The following is an 18,715-nucleotide window of genomic DNA, read 5'->3' as shown; positions in this document are numbered from 1 at the left end:
ATTCCTACACGTAGCTGCTCTTGTGCGAAGAACAAAAATTTCTTACAGACTGTAAGGAACACGGCGCTCTCTCAGGCACTCCAACAATTTCACCGCTCACCTCTTCAAATTTCTTCTCCCACAGTCTCTGCAAACTCCACAAATTTATGGCAACCTGAGACCCTTCAAAACATACCTCAAAATAAACTTCTGTATTACACCGCCAGCTTCTGTGTTCCGCCTTACGGTCAGTTACCAAAGGAGTTCAATTATTTTTGATTTAAAAAGATCGTTCGTAACAATATTTTGGCTTTTTTTTTTTTTCCCCCTTCATCTGGACTCTGAACACTTCAGGACAACAGCCATCTTCTATCTGTCCAGCACTGCTTAGAGTTACAAAGCTATGTGAATATTAAATCTCAGAAGAAAAATGAAGAGGAATAAGGAAATAATTTCCATGTTTTCAAAACCACGTCTCCTATATCCATCCAAGCATTTAAAATGTCTAGTGGGTAATGAAGCATCATTACTAATAACAAGACTGTGTTTGAAACGAGTAATGCTGTGACATTTCTAATTTTCTATGAAAAGCTATTTTCATCCCTGCTTCTCTTTGGAGCCCTCCTATAACACGGGGGCTGATGTTGCTAGCTCACGAACCTTGTTTTAAAAAGTGTACCGAAAACGTGCACCCCATTGACATATGCAACAACCGATGGTCATGTCTACATCCAGCTGGACGTGTTCACGCTCATTTTATTAGATATTTGAGAAGATTACAAGGTGAGGTTTCAATTCTGATTGAAACGTCTCAAAGGAGCCAATAACCCCTCTAGGACAGGAGAGCATGGGTAGCAAAGCAGCCTGAAGCTTGATGCTTAATCATTACTTGAATGCTTTTTGTCTTCCGTTTGCTGTAGCTTTAGTGGCTTGAAATAGATGAGTAGAATGTGCTTTGCTCAGTGGATTGACTCAGTAAAAAGACCTGCTCCGGCTTTACACAAAATTTAATGCCGAGTGCTGTAGTGCTTTCCCTGCTGAAGGATCTCACACCATTCCTGAATCAGTTAAACACCACACAGCTCCACTTCTTATACCTACACATAGGTTAAAAGGTGTTTCGGGCAAGTTCCTACCATCTTTACAAGAACTGGCACACAGCTATACAGGGCTGCTGTCTTAAACCCCGATTTAGGGAACAAATAAACGTGACTTCTACTTCATGCCTGTTTCTACCGCTGACTTCTCCACGACATTTGCTTGATTTAGAAGCCAACAGATTGTTTCACCACGTTACTGTCATACCCAAACCCCTTTTGTAACTACCAGCTCTGCAGAGACCAGCCGTACTGGTCACACGCACCGCTCGGACCACAGTAAAGATTGGAACTGATACAACTAGAACACCGGTGACAAGAAGCAGGACAAAGCTTTAAGCAACACCTCTCTGCAAGAACTTATTCATTAGTACACTGTGATATAGGCCAAGCAAGCTGATGTTAATAGTTTAACCATTAAACACACCATAGTCCACGATCCATCTCTCCCTGCAGAAATATTAAGTACGAGTAAGTCCTGGCTTACCGTAAAATTAAGCATCCTTATTTAAACTTCCTGTGCTGCACATATATGCCGTTTAAACTAATTAAGGAAGCCTTAGAAATTACGGAAAAAGAATGAGATTGAAACGAAGGAAGCAGGATGCCAGCAATGTGCTGTAACGTAAAGGCTAACCTGACTCCACGTACTTACTTCTTATTTTTCCACTGTTCTGCAATTATTATACATCAGAGTCAGAAAAACGTTCCTCATCTATAATTACCCAGAACAGCTTCAGCCCTTCATTTCATTTCTCCGCTCCGAATACAACAGCCTATTCCCATCCTACACGTTCAACCGCATTTGTACCATCTCGCAGTAACTAAGCGCTCATCCCGACACTGGCCAACGAGGAGAAACCGACTGTTTAAGAACAACCTGTGAACAACGCGTTATCCTAAATTCAAGTGAGCTGGAGCTAGAAATTAAAATACCATCTGCAGCTTTTTTTTTTTTTTGTTTAATTATGCTGACTTGGGAGTCAGCATTCAGATCAGCCTTTTCAGTACACCAGCTACAGAGTTCTCCATACCCTATACATATACAGAGGAAGTAAGACTTTCAGGATGACTTTAACAACTAATATTGCTAGGCTAATTATTAAATCCAGGACTGTACTAAGTCTTACCTGACTCCTTTTCAGCATCTGATTCTGAAACTTCATCTTCTTCAGCTTCTTCCTCTTCCTCAGAACTAGAACTGCTGGAGTCCTTGTTCTCTTCTTCGATTTCTATGGACTTCAGCGTGTCTTCCTCATAAAGAATCTTCTCTTTGCTGCAAGACATTGAAATTTTAAGGATTACCAGGTGAGCGAGTTATTTCTGAGTTCTACTTCTCAGGAACACGTGGACATGACTTGCTGCATACAGAACAAGCAAAAGGACAAAACCATCTACAGACTCAACATCCCAGCACTTCCAGCATTGCCCATTTGCCATGGATTCCAATGCCAGTCTCACATTTCCTAAATTCGCAAGCATTTCTCGGTCCAAAAAAACTGCGGTGCCTCTTTTCCTCGTGCAACCCAACCCATCAGCTGGGGCTCTGTGCAACTGCAAAGGTGCAGTTCTCAGCCCAAGGGTCAGACTGATCCTCAGCAAGAGCAGAAGCTGGGGGACCAAGCACCAGCCCAACTCCTTGTTTTACCACTCAGTGGATTTGTTAAGAAACAGCTAAAATTGCATTTGAGAGCTCAAATTTAAAAGAAATCACGGAACAAACATGAACAGCAGTGGACTTTTTTAAACCAGCTGAGGCCAGCTGGCTGCGGGCAGATGAAGCCGGTCTCCCATTACTGTCTGTGCAGCTTCTTTTCAACAGAGGAAAGCCACGTACTTGGTGAAGAGTCCGGTTTGAGGCTTGCCATTCATGTCAGCTTCAATTAGCTTATTCCTCGTCTCCTTCTCACTTCGCAACTGTGAAAAGTCCAAGAAAATTGGGGGAAGAATGAAATGAGACATCTTAACAAGCTACCTCAGCACAATCCAATAATTACCATGGCGTAAGGTCATCCCAACCTCGTTAGACAAAAAATACTGTGGATTCGTTTAACAAGCCAATTCATCTGCAAGAGTACTGGATGCCTTGGACGAGAGCTCCGTGAGGGCACCGCTACACACTCAGCACCTCCTTAGACTCCAGCTGCAATTTAATAAAACCTTCAGAGAAGCCTGCAGCACTCCCTGCTGAGAGCCAGCGCCTAATCCTGACTGCCCCCGTACCGCCCTGCATCTGCCCGTGCAGGCAGCGCTGGAGGTCTGTCCACATGTGTCCGTATGCCCACGAGGTCAGGCCAGATTCAGTGACAGATCTGCTGCCTTTGTAGCTGTTATTTACTTGCTCCCAGAGGAAAGCATTCGCGTATGCCCTGTGCAGGCAGGCGATGGATCTCCCACAAGGGTGGGTCACTCCTTAAACCTCTCAAATGCCGGCATTAAGTCATGGCACAAGAATACCTGTGATCACCTCGGCAAGTGAAATATTTTGCCCAGAGAGCAGCAATATTAGTTTTGTCACCACCGACAGACAAAAACAGTACCAAAAAAATTGTTTCAGTACCTTCCAGAAGCACAGCCAGAGCTGAGGTGGGAAAGGGCTGGCAATTAGAGGCTCCCTTTTACGGCTGTCTCTCTTGTGTGATGTCTAGCCTAGTTATTCTTTCTCTTTTGACAGGAGCTGACACCAGGCACAAGAAGCAAAAGCTCTGTAAATCCTGAATGTGGGAAAAGCTACATGGAGCCCAGAGAAGAGCCAAAATTTGGGGTAGGGCATGTTGCTAAACAGAACAAACCTCTGGAGCACAGCAAAGGGAAGTGCAGGAAACAGCCTGCTCCATTCACAGGTAATTCAGAGACTGGGAAAAAAAATCCAAACCCAAATCAAATTAATTGCTTCCAGCAAACAAAATCCCCTCTTCTCTCCAGTAACAGCAGCAAATCTCTCAGCAAGGACAGCATATTGCTCTGCTACAAGCATTAGATTAAAAAAATCTGATTTGAGAGCCATTTTGAAAGTGAAATAATGTCGTGGAACTGCCTATTTCAGCCTTAACAAATGTAGGTTTTCTATTTTAAGTGATAAAAATAGCACATGATAAACATCACGGTAAAATGGCATTTCTATTAAAAAAATCATATCCACTAAAGAAAAAAAAAAAAAAAAGTGTGATAAAATCCGGATTCTTCTCTTCTTCCCAGTTCTACTATAGCTTGCTACACAAATTCAATAGATGGAGAAGGCCTTTACATCGTGCCACTCTATAGAGAACAAGAGGGGTTGCTAGCCCCTGCAAAGCAGGCCTAAACATGGGCTAGTGCCCACCCAACAACATTCTTGTTGTTGTTTCACTTCTTCTTTTCTCCTGAGGAGCACAGTTATCTGCAGAATCCTGGTGTAGCGAGATAGGAGGGAATCCAAAATACAACACTGATAGTATTTATCAACACCTCATTTAGGAAGAAGCTGATTAATTTTTAAAACGTTACTGTGAATGCTGAGGGTGCTATTTAAGGATGACAGCAGCTGTGTTATGATCAGAGCTTGAGCTCTACCACCCACACTGTCAGCTCCTCAGAATACTTCACTGGGTTTTATCAGCAGTGTTCCCATTATGTCTGTTTCTGAATCCAACATTTTAAATGATACTTACTGATTTTAATTTTTTTTAAAAGAAGGACGGTTTGTTTTTTGGAAGCACCCAAATGAGATAATTGTGTAGACCAAATGAAATCGGAAAAAAATGCAATCCAAACGCAACCTTCTGGCTTGACGACTGGCTTTACCTTGATCAAGATATATTTTTGCTTTCCTTTTTCATGCCAACTTTCTGCTTGTAAGCCCTTCCAACATCGCCATTGCATTACGAAATGGCAATTTCATATGGTTTTGAAATCACCTCATTTTTTAGTTCAGAATTCCCTGAAGTTCATAATCTCTTCTCACCCCAATCAAAAGCCTCCCCATTGTAAGAAAGGCAGACAAGGTAAGAGCTCTCTTGCTCGACACTCACGGCCTATTTCCTTAGATGCAAACACGAGGTTGACTTGGGTAACCACTCATTAAGGAAAGAGCAGTTTGATGCTAGCGAGCTTGCCAGCTGACAAAATCAACTGCAGAACAGCAATTCCAAAGATGAATGATACGTTCCTTACCAGTTTACACAATTCTGCATGTCAGCAAGCTACCGACCTTCCAGATGCAGTCAGCCAGTTTTCTACGTTTCTAGCTATTAAAAATATTGGTGTAATTAAAGATCCCAACTGACTAAAATAAAAAAATAGCTGGGCCTCAGCTTCCTGTGTTTGTTGATGCCGTATGTCTTGGGGAACACCCATGTGTGAAAAGGTAATTGGAGAGGTGGAAAATGATCGGCCAGAAACTCACCACAGTCTGCTTCTTCTGCAGCATTTCTAAATGCTCAACCAGTCCCTCATCAGCCACGTCGAAGGGCGTCTGGCCCTGATGCAGTAAGAGAAGACAAGAGGACATCTGATATGGCATGGTATTAACATTCAAAAAAGCACTATTTACCTGCAAAGAACAACAGGGAACACGCTCCACATCCTCCCTCCCCAAACACTGAGTCACGTACTCGGTTGCACTCCAGAGTAGGGCAAACCGTGTGACGGTGATGGTGGCTTTGTGACTCAATCCATGATCAGAGCAACCTTCATCACGGACATACAGTTCCCCGATTGCTGCTGCTCAAATCTAACAGCCAGGGCTAATACAGTTGAGTTTCCAGGTTTCTAGAAAGGCCACTCTTGGACTAAGGAGGAATGTGATCAACCTGTTCTACTGTATCGTTGTGCATATGAACCTCCTGAAAGGCTGCCAATCACCAACAGGCCAAAAAATTCGGGACCCATTTCCACATTCATGGGCATTTACAAAGTAAAACAAACGAGAAAAATTACTTCAGGTCACAAAACAAGAAATCAGTTACATTTTCTCCATCACTAAAGCTATAATAAACACTTAATTAACAACACATAATGAAACCTGATGGCTAGCGATCAAATAAACACAGGTTGCCTTGGCCATCTGACCTAGCAAGGTAACAAACCTTGACTGGGGAGAGCAGGTAATGCAGCAAACGCAACTGTGTCTGCTTCTTTTCATGTCTAGCACAATACAAACCTCCCACACGTTCTGAACACTTTGGAAAAGCACCTGAGAGCACTCAAAACAAAAAAGGTTCCCCGAATTTTGGATGCAAAGAGCTCACCACGCTAAAATGGCTGCTCCTCATAGAGCCATTTCTTTTACATGGGTTTCCAGGACGGACAGAGGCACTCAAACCATACAGTGCCACATTCCTCTTACCAAATTATCTTGCCTGCCTCCACTCCCCGGTGCTGGTCCAAGCACAACCTCATCTCCTCCCCCAGAAGCGGCCACAGCACAACTGAATCCGCTCCAGCAGGAAGCAGTTCAGACACTGCCTGGACACTGCAGCAGGGAGGGGAACACAAAGAACAGCCCTGGACAAGCACACCTCAGCTCCTGAAAATCCACCGGCTCTTCGAGGAAAAACTTGTAACTATTAGGATGGAAAAATAATTTTTTTTCTCCATTCCTTTTTTTCTTTCCGCTTCCATCCTGTTTTTCTTTACGTATTTCTCATGAGTCAATTTTTCAATTTCCCTTTTTGTGACAGATATAGTAGAACAGGAAAGGTTTAGGGCTTCCAGTTTCTCAAGGGTTCACTAGTTTTGAGTGCCTTATACCTTAATATTAGCACATTATTTTGCACTCCAAGACCATCACCTTTGCTGTCATTCAATTTGTCAGGATTACACTACAACAGATTAGCCCCCGTCCTTTCTTACAGTCTTAAGTCCTAGAGTTTGATCACTGATCTTTTCCAGTAATACCTGAAATCTTTTCTGCCTTCCTTCAGTCAAGGCTCTTTATTTTCTGACGCTTTTAAACGCTCCAGTGCACACACCAGCACTGCTCACCGGGCACCTTTGTCATGGTGTTGGATCAAGCAGTAGGCAATAAAGTTGGTATTCGCCTGGCTATAAAACACGTTGCCCAATCTGCGCGTACTAACCAGCTTGTTCCTGACGTCCATGTCGCACAGAGCCTCAGCCAGGATGGAGCACGCTTCCTTCACTCCCCAGTGCGCAGCAGCGTGCAGCGGAGTCCAGCCGTCGTTGTCCTGGACGTTCAGATTAAACCCAGCCTGGATCAAGAGCCTGAGGAAAGAAGCAATACGGATTTCTGCCCACCCGAGAATGACTTCTCAACATGGAAGAGTTCACACCGTGAGCCACAGAGTAGGTAACACAGGTCACAATAAGCCTGTAGTTTCTTAACTTGTTTATTCACCTAAGCAACATCCCACTCGATGTGCTTGTAACTGTAACAGAAAAGGGTCTTCAATAAAAAAAAGTGACTTTGCTGTAAAATCTCCTGGAATGTGTCTAATTTCATGTCTTTCAGCATGTCCTAAACTGAGAAAATACCTTAATTTCCAATCTGGCATCAGTGACCCAGCCTGACCTCCTGCTCCAGTGGACAAGGGACACCAGACTCGCGAAGCAACCACCCGCCACCCCTGCAGGCTGCCGTCTGCCTAGCAAGGCGCCAAGCACAGCACTGGGCATGAAAAGGACGTTTGGTAACTGAAGCTCAGTCTTGGTTTTATTGGAGAACAAGGCCACACCGTAGGAACAGTCCAGAAGGAGACAACGCCAGGACCGCCAGGTAAGAAGCAGTGGCGTTACTGTGATAGACAGATGTGAAGTTTGTAAGTTAAATAACCCACATTTGGGTTAAACAACCCAAACCACATTTCTGCAGAGTAGTCCTTGCACAGTTAAAGCAAACCTTACCCCAGCGAACCTGCCTGGGAACACCCTCGCATCGCATTTACTGCTGTGCACCCTCCACCCGCTCCCTTCTCCGTCAGACCAGAGCGCTAGTGTTGCACAGCAGCTGGAGCTTGAATATTTAAAAAGAAAACAGAAGAGAGACAATTGTAGTCTGAAGCTTCAGAGACATACGCACACCGGTACACCAGTGATCAGATGAAAGAACCGAGTGGCTCATGTATCAAAACTGACTACTATCCAAGTTGCTTAAATACTGAAGAACATCCCAGGGGAATTTTGCCAGTCTGGTAAAGCTGCTCCTGAAAATTTCCATCGTGGGCAATTTCACGATCCAAAGCCACCTATCTGCAGCACAAGGGAAATCCAGCACGACCCCAGAACGGCACCAACAGTTCTGAAACTCCTGCAGCTTTACACCGATGCGTTACTGTGCTAAATAAAACACAGTCATCCTACAGCAGCAGTGCGCTTCTCTGTGAAAGAAATTTTAAATTAAGTGCTGACTTTATGTTGATTTTCCAGCTGGCAAAAGGGAGGAACAGAGCTGCTAAGAGATTCAAGGTCACAGACAAATTGCATGTCTCATTTGAGAGTCAGCTCGCTAGCTCCTGGCTTTCAGCCCCGTTGGTTTAAGTCATTGAAGCTTTGTATTTGAACTTACAGGGTGGCCATAAAATACACAAGAGTGAAACAATGTCAGCTCTCCGTGAGGTCTGTTTGTCATTATAACAATTAATGCCACGGAGTGGCTGTCCAGACCTAGTCACCCCGCAAACAGTGAATGCAGCCTTCCTTGACTGTGGAAGTACTGGATATAGAACCCTCTGCTGAAACTCCACGGGACCAACACCTCAAATTCAGGAGATATTACATTTCTATTCCACAGGAGCTGTGCCAGATTTGTGTTCTTGGGCATGGTACAGGCACAGACAGCTTATAACTCAATTATAAGGTCTAATGAATGAATACAAATAGGAAACACTGAGAACAACAACATTACTGGGGCTTGGTAAGAAACAGCTCTTACCCATCAAGCCAGGCCACTTAAAACCATGAAATTAAGGAACAAGATAGATGAACACTTCCAGAAAGGATTTTAATGTGGGCAATAGAGTAACCTTGCTGATATTTATGGGCAGCTCCACCCATGCATAAAGATCAGGGAAGAAAGCTTTATTGTTGGAAACTTTAATTTGACCTTACCTGTAAAAATCTTAATGCTTTATTGCCGGGAAACACTACATTGGGTGAGTTTATGTTCATAAGAAGCTTGTTAGTGCCAGAAGAGTTGCCAGCAGAACTGCTGCATGTTGGAACCCCTCTGTCGCTGCAGTAGCATTAGGGAGCAGGGGACAGTGAGATGGGGTGGACGCTGCATTTTTCCACTAGACTGGTCATGTAAAGTGTTGGGGTGTTGGCTGTCACGCAGCAAGTATTGTCACTTTGTAGGCTGAAATTATATTTTTATTCCCTAGTACTGTTTAATTTGCTAGTCCTAAAACTAGTACCCTAATGGAATGGGTTGCCCAGAGAGGTGGTGGAGGCCCCATCCCTGGAAACATTCAAGACCAGGTTGGACGGGGCTCTGAGCAACGTTATCCAGTTAGCGGTGTCCCTGCTCACTGCAGGGGGGTTGGACTAGATGACCTCTAGAGGTCCCTTCCAATCCAAAACATTCTATGATTCTATAATGGTGAAAATTAAACCTCCTAATTTATGTCTCACTCTCTGAAAAGCTTTCATCATTTTGAAGGCCTAGAGGTATGAAAGGGAATGGTTCAGTCCCTATGTATTTCTGTGTTGGGCACATAAATCTGCAGAGCCTTTTGAGAAACAGCAGCCTGAAAATCTCAGTATGAAACAAATTTATCTCGATTCAAAAGCTAGATGTGTTCCTCACGAAAACCAGCCTTAATGCAGCACATCAGCCCTGGGAAAGAGCTCCTACCTCATGACTTCAGAATAGCCCTTGGCCGCAGCGACATGAAGAGCCGTGGCACCTGTTCGAGGCTGCTTTACATCTTCAATTCTCCCACTGTTCAGCCACTGCCGGGCATCCTGTAGCATTTGCTGCTCCTCTTCCTTTCTTGCCAGGTCTAGGTCTACACCTAAGAGGGTGAAGCACAGAAGAAAAGATTATCAAGTGAAAGCTCTCATGCACTTGTTAAACCTACCCTATGTTTCACTTGCTATACAATGTTAGTAAACTATTTGTAACCTTCCATCAAAAAAAAAAAAAAAAAAAAAAATCAGCAAAAGCATCTTCTAGGAGTTGGGAGAACTCCTGCATCGTTGACAGAGACTTCAAAGCCATCTGACTTAAAAAATCTGAAAGTTGAGCCACTGGTTGCAAACCAGCCCAACTAACTCCTAGCTCAACTGTGAGCTGTGTCCTACGCGTGGAAGGATTGCACTGTAAATAGGCAGTGTCCTAGACTGACATAACAAAGTCATGAACAACAGCTTAACAAACTGAATTAAACTTCAGTGAGAGTACAATCTCCAGTGAAGATCTGAAGAGAGGACCTAAGAGGTCTCCTGCAAGAGCAGCATGACCCAACTGTACGCTCACTCAAAATTCAGCACAATCTGCACAAACAGAGAACTGTTCTGCACCAGAGCTGTTCCTGCCAGGCACGCCAAAGACATATTTAGTTAAGTCCACCAAGCAGCAAACCACCAGGTTCTGACAAAAACACGATTCTAAATCACTTTGGGGACAGAAGGCCAAAATAAAAAAATCTACTCTGATGACTTAAGAGATCTGCTTTAGATGGAGTCAGATCAAGTAAGTTCATCAATACACAGATCTGATATACCAGACATACGGACCATGGGGCTTTCCAACAACAAGCGGGACAAGTTTCCCACCCTAGGGAACAACCACTACGATGTGGAGAGGCCAAGTGGGTCTGGCTAATGAGCTGTGTCGATCGTCACTAAACCAACAAGAGGTGAAACTACCTTAGACTTGTTTTCCTAAGTGGAATTTTCACAATAATGAGGTCAGGTAAGGATGATTATCAATCAGAAGTACAATACCACTCCATATAAGATGAATCAGACTTAAGCTTGCTGAGTCAGGAAAAAAGATGAAGGAGAAGATGACAAATCCCAAAAATCAAGAAGGGTGTTGAAGGAAAAATGTCCCTATGGATTAGTTCTTTCAGTATAAGAATGACACGATTCCCAAGTCAATTTATGGAGCATGAGGTTTAAAACAGAACAAAAGAAAACACGTTATCAACTCAGAATCTGAACTGTGAAACCACTACTGCAGGGTGTTGCGAAGATCAGAAATACAGCTGGCTTCAGAACAAGGATTAGACACATTTGTAGTTATTCAACGCAACGCTATACATGCCAGGGGTTCCCAAGAAGGACTGCACAAGTTCATGGAACAGAAAGCCATGGGGGATTTGTGAGTCCACAGAAAGCCCATCTGGCTCAGGAATTCCTTGAGGCACAGTGGCTGGAGGCTGGGAAAATGTTTGGGAGAGGAATCATACGCGCTTGTCCTGTTGCTATAATTTGCAGCAGGCATCTGCTCATAGCTACCATTGAAGACAGGCTACAGAGCTGGGTGGACGCTTATTTAAAGTTTATGCCACATTTACTCCAGCAGTTATGATCCTTTTAAACTGTGTCAACAGGAAGCTTCTTGGTGGAGACAGATGGTTGTTTCAGGGCATCTTAGCAGGATGCCGCTAATGTGGTGAAGCAGTGAAAAAGCCCAGCAGAATCTCAAGAAGTATCAGGCAAAATAGCTGCAGCTGAGGCAGAATCACTGCCTTGATGTCCTGTAAGGTTTCAACCGTGTTATTACCATGTACAGTTCTTGATACCAACTTTAAAGAGAGACAAGTTATGCTGAGGTAAAGGATCACGGCCATCCAAGGAAGGCTGACTGCAGAGAGGAGACAGGCATGGTTTGGACAGCCCAGTAAAACAAATGCTGACTGCAGATGCAATTCTTCTTTTTAAACACGTGAGCAGACTAAATGTAAGGCAGAAGGGTTATTTAAGCTCTTTTCAAAGTGGGGCAAAAAGGGGAACAATGTAAGAATAACCTTGTCACAAATGCCACTAGACTATAAAGTGAAAAGTTTCATGTCTACCAGAAGGAACATGATCCTGCATGGATTTTCCAAGAGGAATAGTAACACAAATAACAACCAGCTCTGGGGTGGACAGCTACAAACTCACCAGTGGAGCAGTCACACGGCTGGCAAAGTAGCAAGGGACTGATCTCTTCCTAACTGTACCTGAAAATGGCTTCAAAAATAACCACCACGGGCCAAGCAGAATACATCTCTTAGGGAGGATGGGATTAAATCCAGCATGCGAACAACCCCACCACCAACCTGCAGTCACCAAATAATCCAGACTGGAAAGAATCTCTGGGGGTCTCTAGCCCAAATCCCTGCTCAAAGGAGGGCAAATTCAAACCCAGACCAAGCTGCTCAGAGCTGAATGCAGCTGAGTTTTGACTACCTCCAGTGATGGAGATTCCACAGGTTCCTTGGGACCCTGTTCCAGCACTTCCCTGGGAAATGTTTTTCCCTATATATATATTATATATATAGGCAGTCAGAATGTCCCTTGTTCAGACTTTTTCCTCTCATCCTGCCCTGTGCAGCTCTAAGAAGAGCCTGGCCCCACTGCCTCTACAGCCTCCCTGAAGGTAGCAGAGGACAGCAATCAGATCCCCTGTCAACGTTCTCTTCTCAAGGCTAGATACGCAGTCCATATGTATCCAACGTGGACAGCTTGGTCTGTATCTGCTCAATTTGCCTCAGTTCCGTTGTTGTCTGAAGAGCAGATTTGTGGCCTGGTGTGCCCTAAGTCAACTGTCACACACCGTCGCTTCCCACGAGATAAACCCATCCTTCAAAACATTCTTGATGAACCTCATAGGTAGGGTTTAAACGCCTTATGCATATGTGCAGGCACCTAACCCACTCACAGATTAATGTCATGAGTATGAAGAAGATTTTACGCTGATGAAGCATTTCTTAATTAAAACACAAGTTATGCTGTCCAAGACGTTTCTTCTACCAGTGACGTTTTCGCAGGGCCAGCAGAGAGAGCAGCCCCTCCGACGGGCACACCTGACGAGAGAAGGGGAAATGCTGGAGCAGATGGGCTGCAGAAGTCGTCTAGGGAAGGATCAGGATAAAGCAGGTCACTCCAGGCCAGGCACACTAATTTCCCTGTCCCTACTCTTGGCAGGGCTGTAAATCTCACCTCTGTATTACCAAGTCTTAGTGAAACAAGACCTTTCGTTGATACCAGAGGTCAAAATTAAATCTCACTTTAAAAGCAAAGAGATTTAATCAGCTTTCAGTACTGCGGTGTCTTGCTTTGAAGAATCCTACCAAGGACAGAGACTGCATATCACAAACCTTCTGCATCTCTTCCACTGTTCTGCAAAATTCTGCAAAATCAAAATTTGCCTGCTGCCTTTTGGGCCAGATTTCAGATCCCTTCACCTATAGGCAGTAAGCCAAAAGAATTTCCGTGTAGAACCTCTTGAAGGTCTAACTCTCACACATTTAATCCCACTACTGATTTACCTTGTTTCTTTACTTGTTCCAGAAGCAGGTCCTTCATGGCTGCTTCCTCTGCGATGTCAGAGGGGACTTCGCCTTCGCTGTTCACAGCAGCTACGTTGGCTCCGTGACTAATTAAGTACCTGTGCGAATGAGACCCATACGATGTATTAGACCCTGTGCACAGGCTTCAGTGCAACTTAAACAGTAAATCAAGTAGCAGAACAAAATATCTGGCTTTCTCATTCAAGTTCAGTTACCAAATGAGTATCTTATTGTTATCAAACTTCTAAACTAAAAAAAGTTCATTGTTAAATGCAAGGTCCCTGTCAGTGGCTCATCGGTTTTGTTTCTCTATAGTTATTCAAATAGCCCTAGTTCTTGCACTAATCTGATAATCTAGATTAAGGAAGTAATAATAATAATAAAAAATAATTATTATTATTAATAATAATAGTAGAGCCAAGCCATGACCAATTTTTTATTTTTGCTTTTTGTAACTATATCAAAAATTAATTCAAGAACAATTAATGTCTTTTTTGGCTCATACATCTTGTAACCAGTAAAATTCTGGAAAGAAAAAGAAGTTATCTGTTTAAACACACAAAGCTGGCAGGGTGAGGTAGGAGAAGATATTTTTGCTTGGTTTTGTTTTAAAATTTATTTTCAATGCCTTGGAGAAATAGTTACCAGTATTCCAATTTTGGTAACTTTCTGGTAACTGTGGTGGACTAAAGCATGGTACGACTGGTAGAGAATAATAATATCTCTCATTTGAAGAACCAGTATTTGGGAAGAAGAAAAAACAAACAGATAAAGGATCATCCAGAATTGTTCCAGAAGGAGTACAACACACAGAAATAAATGAGCCACAGAAGATATTTTTGGGTTAGAACAGATTGTCGAGGACTATCTTGACAAATACTAATTTTACCCTTATTCTTCTAACCCATAATGCAGCCTTTATCTCAGGAAAATTATTTCACTTGGGAAACGACCATTTACGTGCGCCTATTCTTTGGTTCCAGTTATCCCAGTGCTCCAGGTCACGTATCTGAGCAACTCCCAAGCTCTCAGAGCAACTTGTTGGTGCACAACAAGCAGCCTGGTGTCAGTATCTTCTCTGGGACGCACAGACTATCGGTTCTTTGTGAGCGTAACGAACGCTCCCATCAGACACAGAATGCTATTTCAAACCCTGGCATCAGAAACTGTGCCAAGAAGAGTCGGATCTTTGTTGGGAGTCACTTATAGCAGGTTACTGCTTTGCTTTAAACATCGTCTGGACAAAACTCTGTTGTATTTACCATCTCTTCTTTCGCATGTATTTTATGTTTGCACTCACTAGGGTATCTGATCTCTCTACGGCAGACCACAGAATTTCACCTGGTTAAGCCCAGTATCTTTTTTTGTAAACAAAACCAAAAAATAAAACAGGATAATGCTCCAATTGTAAGTGGGTTAAGTAACAAGCAGTTACTTTTATCTACTCCTCCAGCTTTGTCAGACAGTATGCAAGACCCAGAAACCTAAGATCTGAATTTGAAGAAAAAGAAACGATGTTGTTAGGATATTGGTGACTGCAGAGCCCAGAACATTGCATTTCTCCCTCAAAAGTCTCCGCACAACTGCAGCACTGCTCACGTTGGCCTGCGCGTGGTCGCTTTGCAAAGCCCCGGAACAAGGGTGAGCGTTGGTGCCGTCCCCCTTTGGGTTCTTTTATAGCACGCCATGCATCTACTATTTGGGGTTTACACTAGAATAGCTATGTGTGTGTAATTACACTAACGTGCATTTTGTACAGAGATAGAATTCTTCTCAGAGGAATAAAATCCCAAATCGCTCTTAGGTAACACTTAAAATTCCACACGGGCTCGGCGGTGACGGAAGCGCACAGCAAAGGGGTCAGCAGCAGCGCTGTGCTTCGTTACGCGTCGCTGTGTTAGCGTGCCGGCCTGTCAGCCGCCGTCTTTCCCTTCTGCTTGGCATTTTAGCCGAAGGATCTCATGAATCATAACCCACTGTAATGGGAGCAGCAAAAGGCAACCAGTTGCAGGCTCTACCTTAATCCTCGCAAATTAAGAATTTAGTAACAGGAGAAACGCATCTATTTTCAGCATTGCTTCCCAAGACTTTGTGTAAGTCCCAGAGCATCAATCGCCTGTGTACCTGCTCTGAAGAGGAAGATGTGGAAAGTGTTATAAATACCCAGAACAGCCCGAAACTCACTCACTCTGCTATGTTCAGATAGCCGCACGATGCCACCGCGTGCAGAGGGGTCCAGCCCTCGTTATCCTGCTGGTTCACATTGGCTCCGTTTTCTACAAGGAACTTCACCATGTCCAGGTTCTCATCTATACAGGCCTGTGGGAAAAGGGGAGGGGGGGACATCCAGGGGAGGGAAGGATTGAAGAGAAAAGGAAGGAGGGGGGGGAAAAAAAGGTGTTGGTGTTAAATCAAGTGTACAACCTCCGCGTGCAGTTTACTGGCAGCAGGTAAATTCCTGGGCTGAATTTCCCCTGCTGGGAGCCAGCACACCTTAAAACTTAAGGTAATGTGAATTTGTGAATCAAAAGAAATTAATTTCACAAATTAATTGTAACTCAGAGAGTCCCCAGGTGGACAACCTCTAAATGTACTCAAGCTTCGCTCCTCACCAATTGATCTGTTTCCTTCCTCTCTCCCACACTGTTATCTCCCCGGAGCACGGACGCGCTGTAAAATGATATATCTGTATTAGTTCTAGGTATGGCATCAAACTCCTCTAAGCAAGGCAAGCTATGGATTTATTTCGATTACGTTGTTCCCTCAAAATGTCAATGAAATAACATCACAACAATGAAGGAAATGAGGTGACGCTAGTGGCAGGGTGAGCAGGGAAAGCATGAGCTGAAGACGCCTGACTAAAGCGGAGCGACTGTATTCTGGATGTAACCATGGCAAAAGAAGAATCTGAGAGACATGAAGAACTTCTTTACTCAGCAGTATCTATTCATTTTCCTGAGTATAACAAAGTACAACTTTCCCTGTTAGCCCTACAGACCCTGTGAGCTACTGAAGAGAACAACCACCCTTTATGAGCCGCCACATTAATTCCAGAGCCTGCTCTTACAGAGACCTGCTAGCTTTGAAGTTGTCAGAAGAAAACCCAGCTAGATTTTCAAGTCTCAGCAGTTCTGTTGGGTGGAATTCCTCCTTCCTCAAATTCCTGGCTACAGCACGTTCTGCATTGCATTTACAGTTCACTGGAGGCTGCTATTTAAGGATGAGCTGGCAATTTAATACATACGTCCAAATGCATGTGCCTCAGCCAAGAAGCACCAAGCAGGACCAGGAGGTGAAAGGACTGGCTTTTACAGCATGTCCATCTACAGGCAGAAACCTAGTTCCTCAGCATTAGAGAGGCAATCAGCTTGGCTGAAATTCCTCCAAAATCTCAGCACTCGATCCTTTTTGCAGAGCTTGATGTGGGCACATCTATCAGTTACGGCAGTCAGATGACTTCCAGATGATCATTCTTCTAAAATGAGCAACGCTGACTATCCATTCCTATCCTAGCAAGTAATGGAAATGAGGAAATTGTCTCTAACCACCCCCAAAAGCGACAATCCTATATCCTCTAACGCATTCATCTATGCCGCATTGCTGATTTCAAAGGAGAGGCATGCCCTACACCAGGACATCCAACTCTGGTTATCTCTATTGCAAGTGCAAATCCCAAATTAGCCTTTTGCCCCACAAATACAAGTCACTCCTATGTTTTCTTGGGTCACAAGTAGCCATGCAAAAGCCCAGCTTTTAAACCTCTAAGGAAGCCCACTCCAGATCACTAACTCCTAGCACAGCCACTTGGCAAACACGAGAAAACACGGGGTACGTCTATGGCACGAGGAAAGGCTGCCCCAGGGAGGAGACTCAAGCACCCAAGTCCCGACTGAGCCTATGCTGAAGTGTTAGCATGTTTCCTCAGTCCCAGGTCCAAGCACGATGGGGTAAGACATGGTTAGGTCTGAGCACTGTGGATGCAAACAAGGCTTCACCACCAGCCTCAGGAGCAAGGTTTGTTCCTTGGTCCTCTTTTATTTAGATCATCTGGTCCAACCCTGCCCTCAAAGCAGGGCTAAATCTGATGTTACATCAGGTGCTCAGGGCCTGCTCCAGCCAGTTTTTACTGTCTGCAAGGATGGAGACTCCAGGGCCGGTCTGGGCCCCTCTCCCAACGCTTCGCCATCCTCTCGGTGGGTAATTTTTCTTACTATCTGATCAGGATTTTTCTTGCTGCAACTTATGGCTCCTGCTGCAGTGGTACAGATGTGCCCTCTAAGTCCCAGCAGGTGATGAGAGCAGGAAACACAAGCCAAATATTCCTACTGTACAGGGGGGCTAATGGGTGCCCAATATGCACGTCATTCATTTTAAGACATATTCTAGAAGGGATGCACTCCTGATTTCCATAATCCTGCAAACTACGCAAATAAATCTGCTAGTGCCTTATGTCCATAGCAATGCATTCCAACGCAGCAGGCAGGTGGGGTATGCAGCGCACACAGAGGTGGGCAGGGATACGCAGCGGAGCATAATAATCCCTTTTCAGTTCAAGGAACAATTTTTTGGGAATTCGAGTCTGAGCCTGCAAAACTCAGAGCTAATCTGTATTTTATCGCCACCCATATTTATTGTGATATGCTTCAAGTTTTCCCCAAACACACCTCAAATAAATTACAGGTACAAACCTACTGATGAGTTATTTATGTTCTGACCTGGGAACACAACTATTACATATGACTTTTTAACTAAAACTGACTTGATCTAAAAGTGCATTGCTCTGGGAATAGCCAAGAAAAGGTCGCCCATGCAGTGGTTTCTTTTGAGAACAATCACTTCTGGCTGGATAATGAATTAGACCCTCCAAGTAGAATTTTATCAGCGTGGCTCTGACAAAGCAGCGAGGTAGATATTCCATGCCCGTGCATCCCCATTGCTCTGCTGTATTTAAGTATTACCGGCAGCTCGAGTGTAAATCTCAGCTGAGACTGAAGAACGTCTCTATGTTGTGAGCTTTGTAGATGGAGTATTATATTGACATTGTTTATCTTCTAAACCACCCAAATACACCCACTGCATCTGCACATACTGGGAATCAGCCAAGGGAAAAGACCAGTTCTTGCTCAAGCCATTGCATATACTGGACTCTGAAATTAAATATCTGTTTAGATGCATAAAAGAGGGCCCCTCCTGCCCCCC

General features: G+C 44.0%; 1 protein-coding gene across 2 annotated transcripts in view; it reads right to left on the bottom strand.

The window, feature by feature from the left end:
• LOC104122018 (protein phosphatase 1 regulatory subunit 12B-like) overlaps positions 1-18,715 on the bottom strand; it is a 76,894-nt gene that overhangs the window by 30,870 nt on the left and 27,309 nt on the right. For both annotated transcript variants that reach the window (XM_035889732.1, XM_035889731.1), the window contains exons 2-8: positions 15,705-15,835; positions 13,496-13,614; positions 9,868-10,027; positions 7,136-7,280; positions 5,461-5,535; positions 2,914-2,993; positions 2,207-2,352 (exon numbers count right to left, since the gene is read on the bottom strand). In XM_035889732.1, the coding sequence (XP_035745625.1) occupies positions 2,207-2,352; positions 2,914-2,993; positions 5,461-5,535; positions 7,136-7,280; positions 9,868-10,027; positions 13,496-13,614; positions 15,705-15,811 (832 nt within the window). In that variant the 5' untranslated portion in view covers positions 15,812-15,835. The remainder of the gene's footprint in view (positions 1-2,206; positions 2,353-2,913; positions 2,994-5,460; positions 5,536-7,135; positions 7,281-9,867; positions 10,028-13,495; positions 13,615-15,704; positions 15,836-18,715) is intronic.

Source organism: Egretta garzetta, unplaced genomic scaffold (assembly GCF_000687185.1).
Source record: "Egretta garzetta isolate BGI_Z169 unplaced genomic scaffold, ASM68718v1 scaffold202, whole genome shotgun sequence".
Classification (NCBI taxonomy): Eukaryota; Metazoa; Chordata; class Aves; order Pelecaniformes; family Ardeidae; genus Egretta; species Egretta garzetta.
Note: the sequence above shows the minus strand (reverse complement) of the source record. Positions and strands in the feature narration are given on the sequence as shown.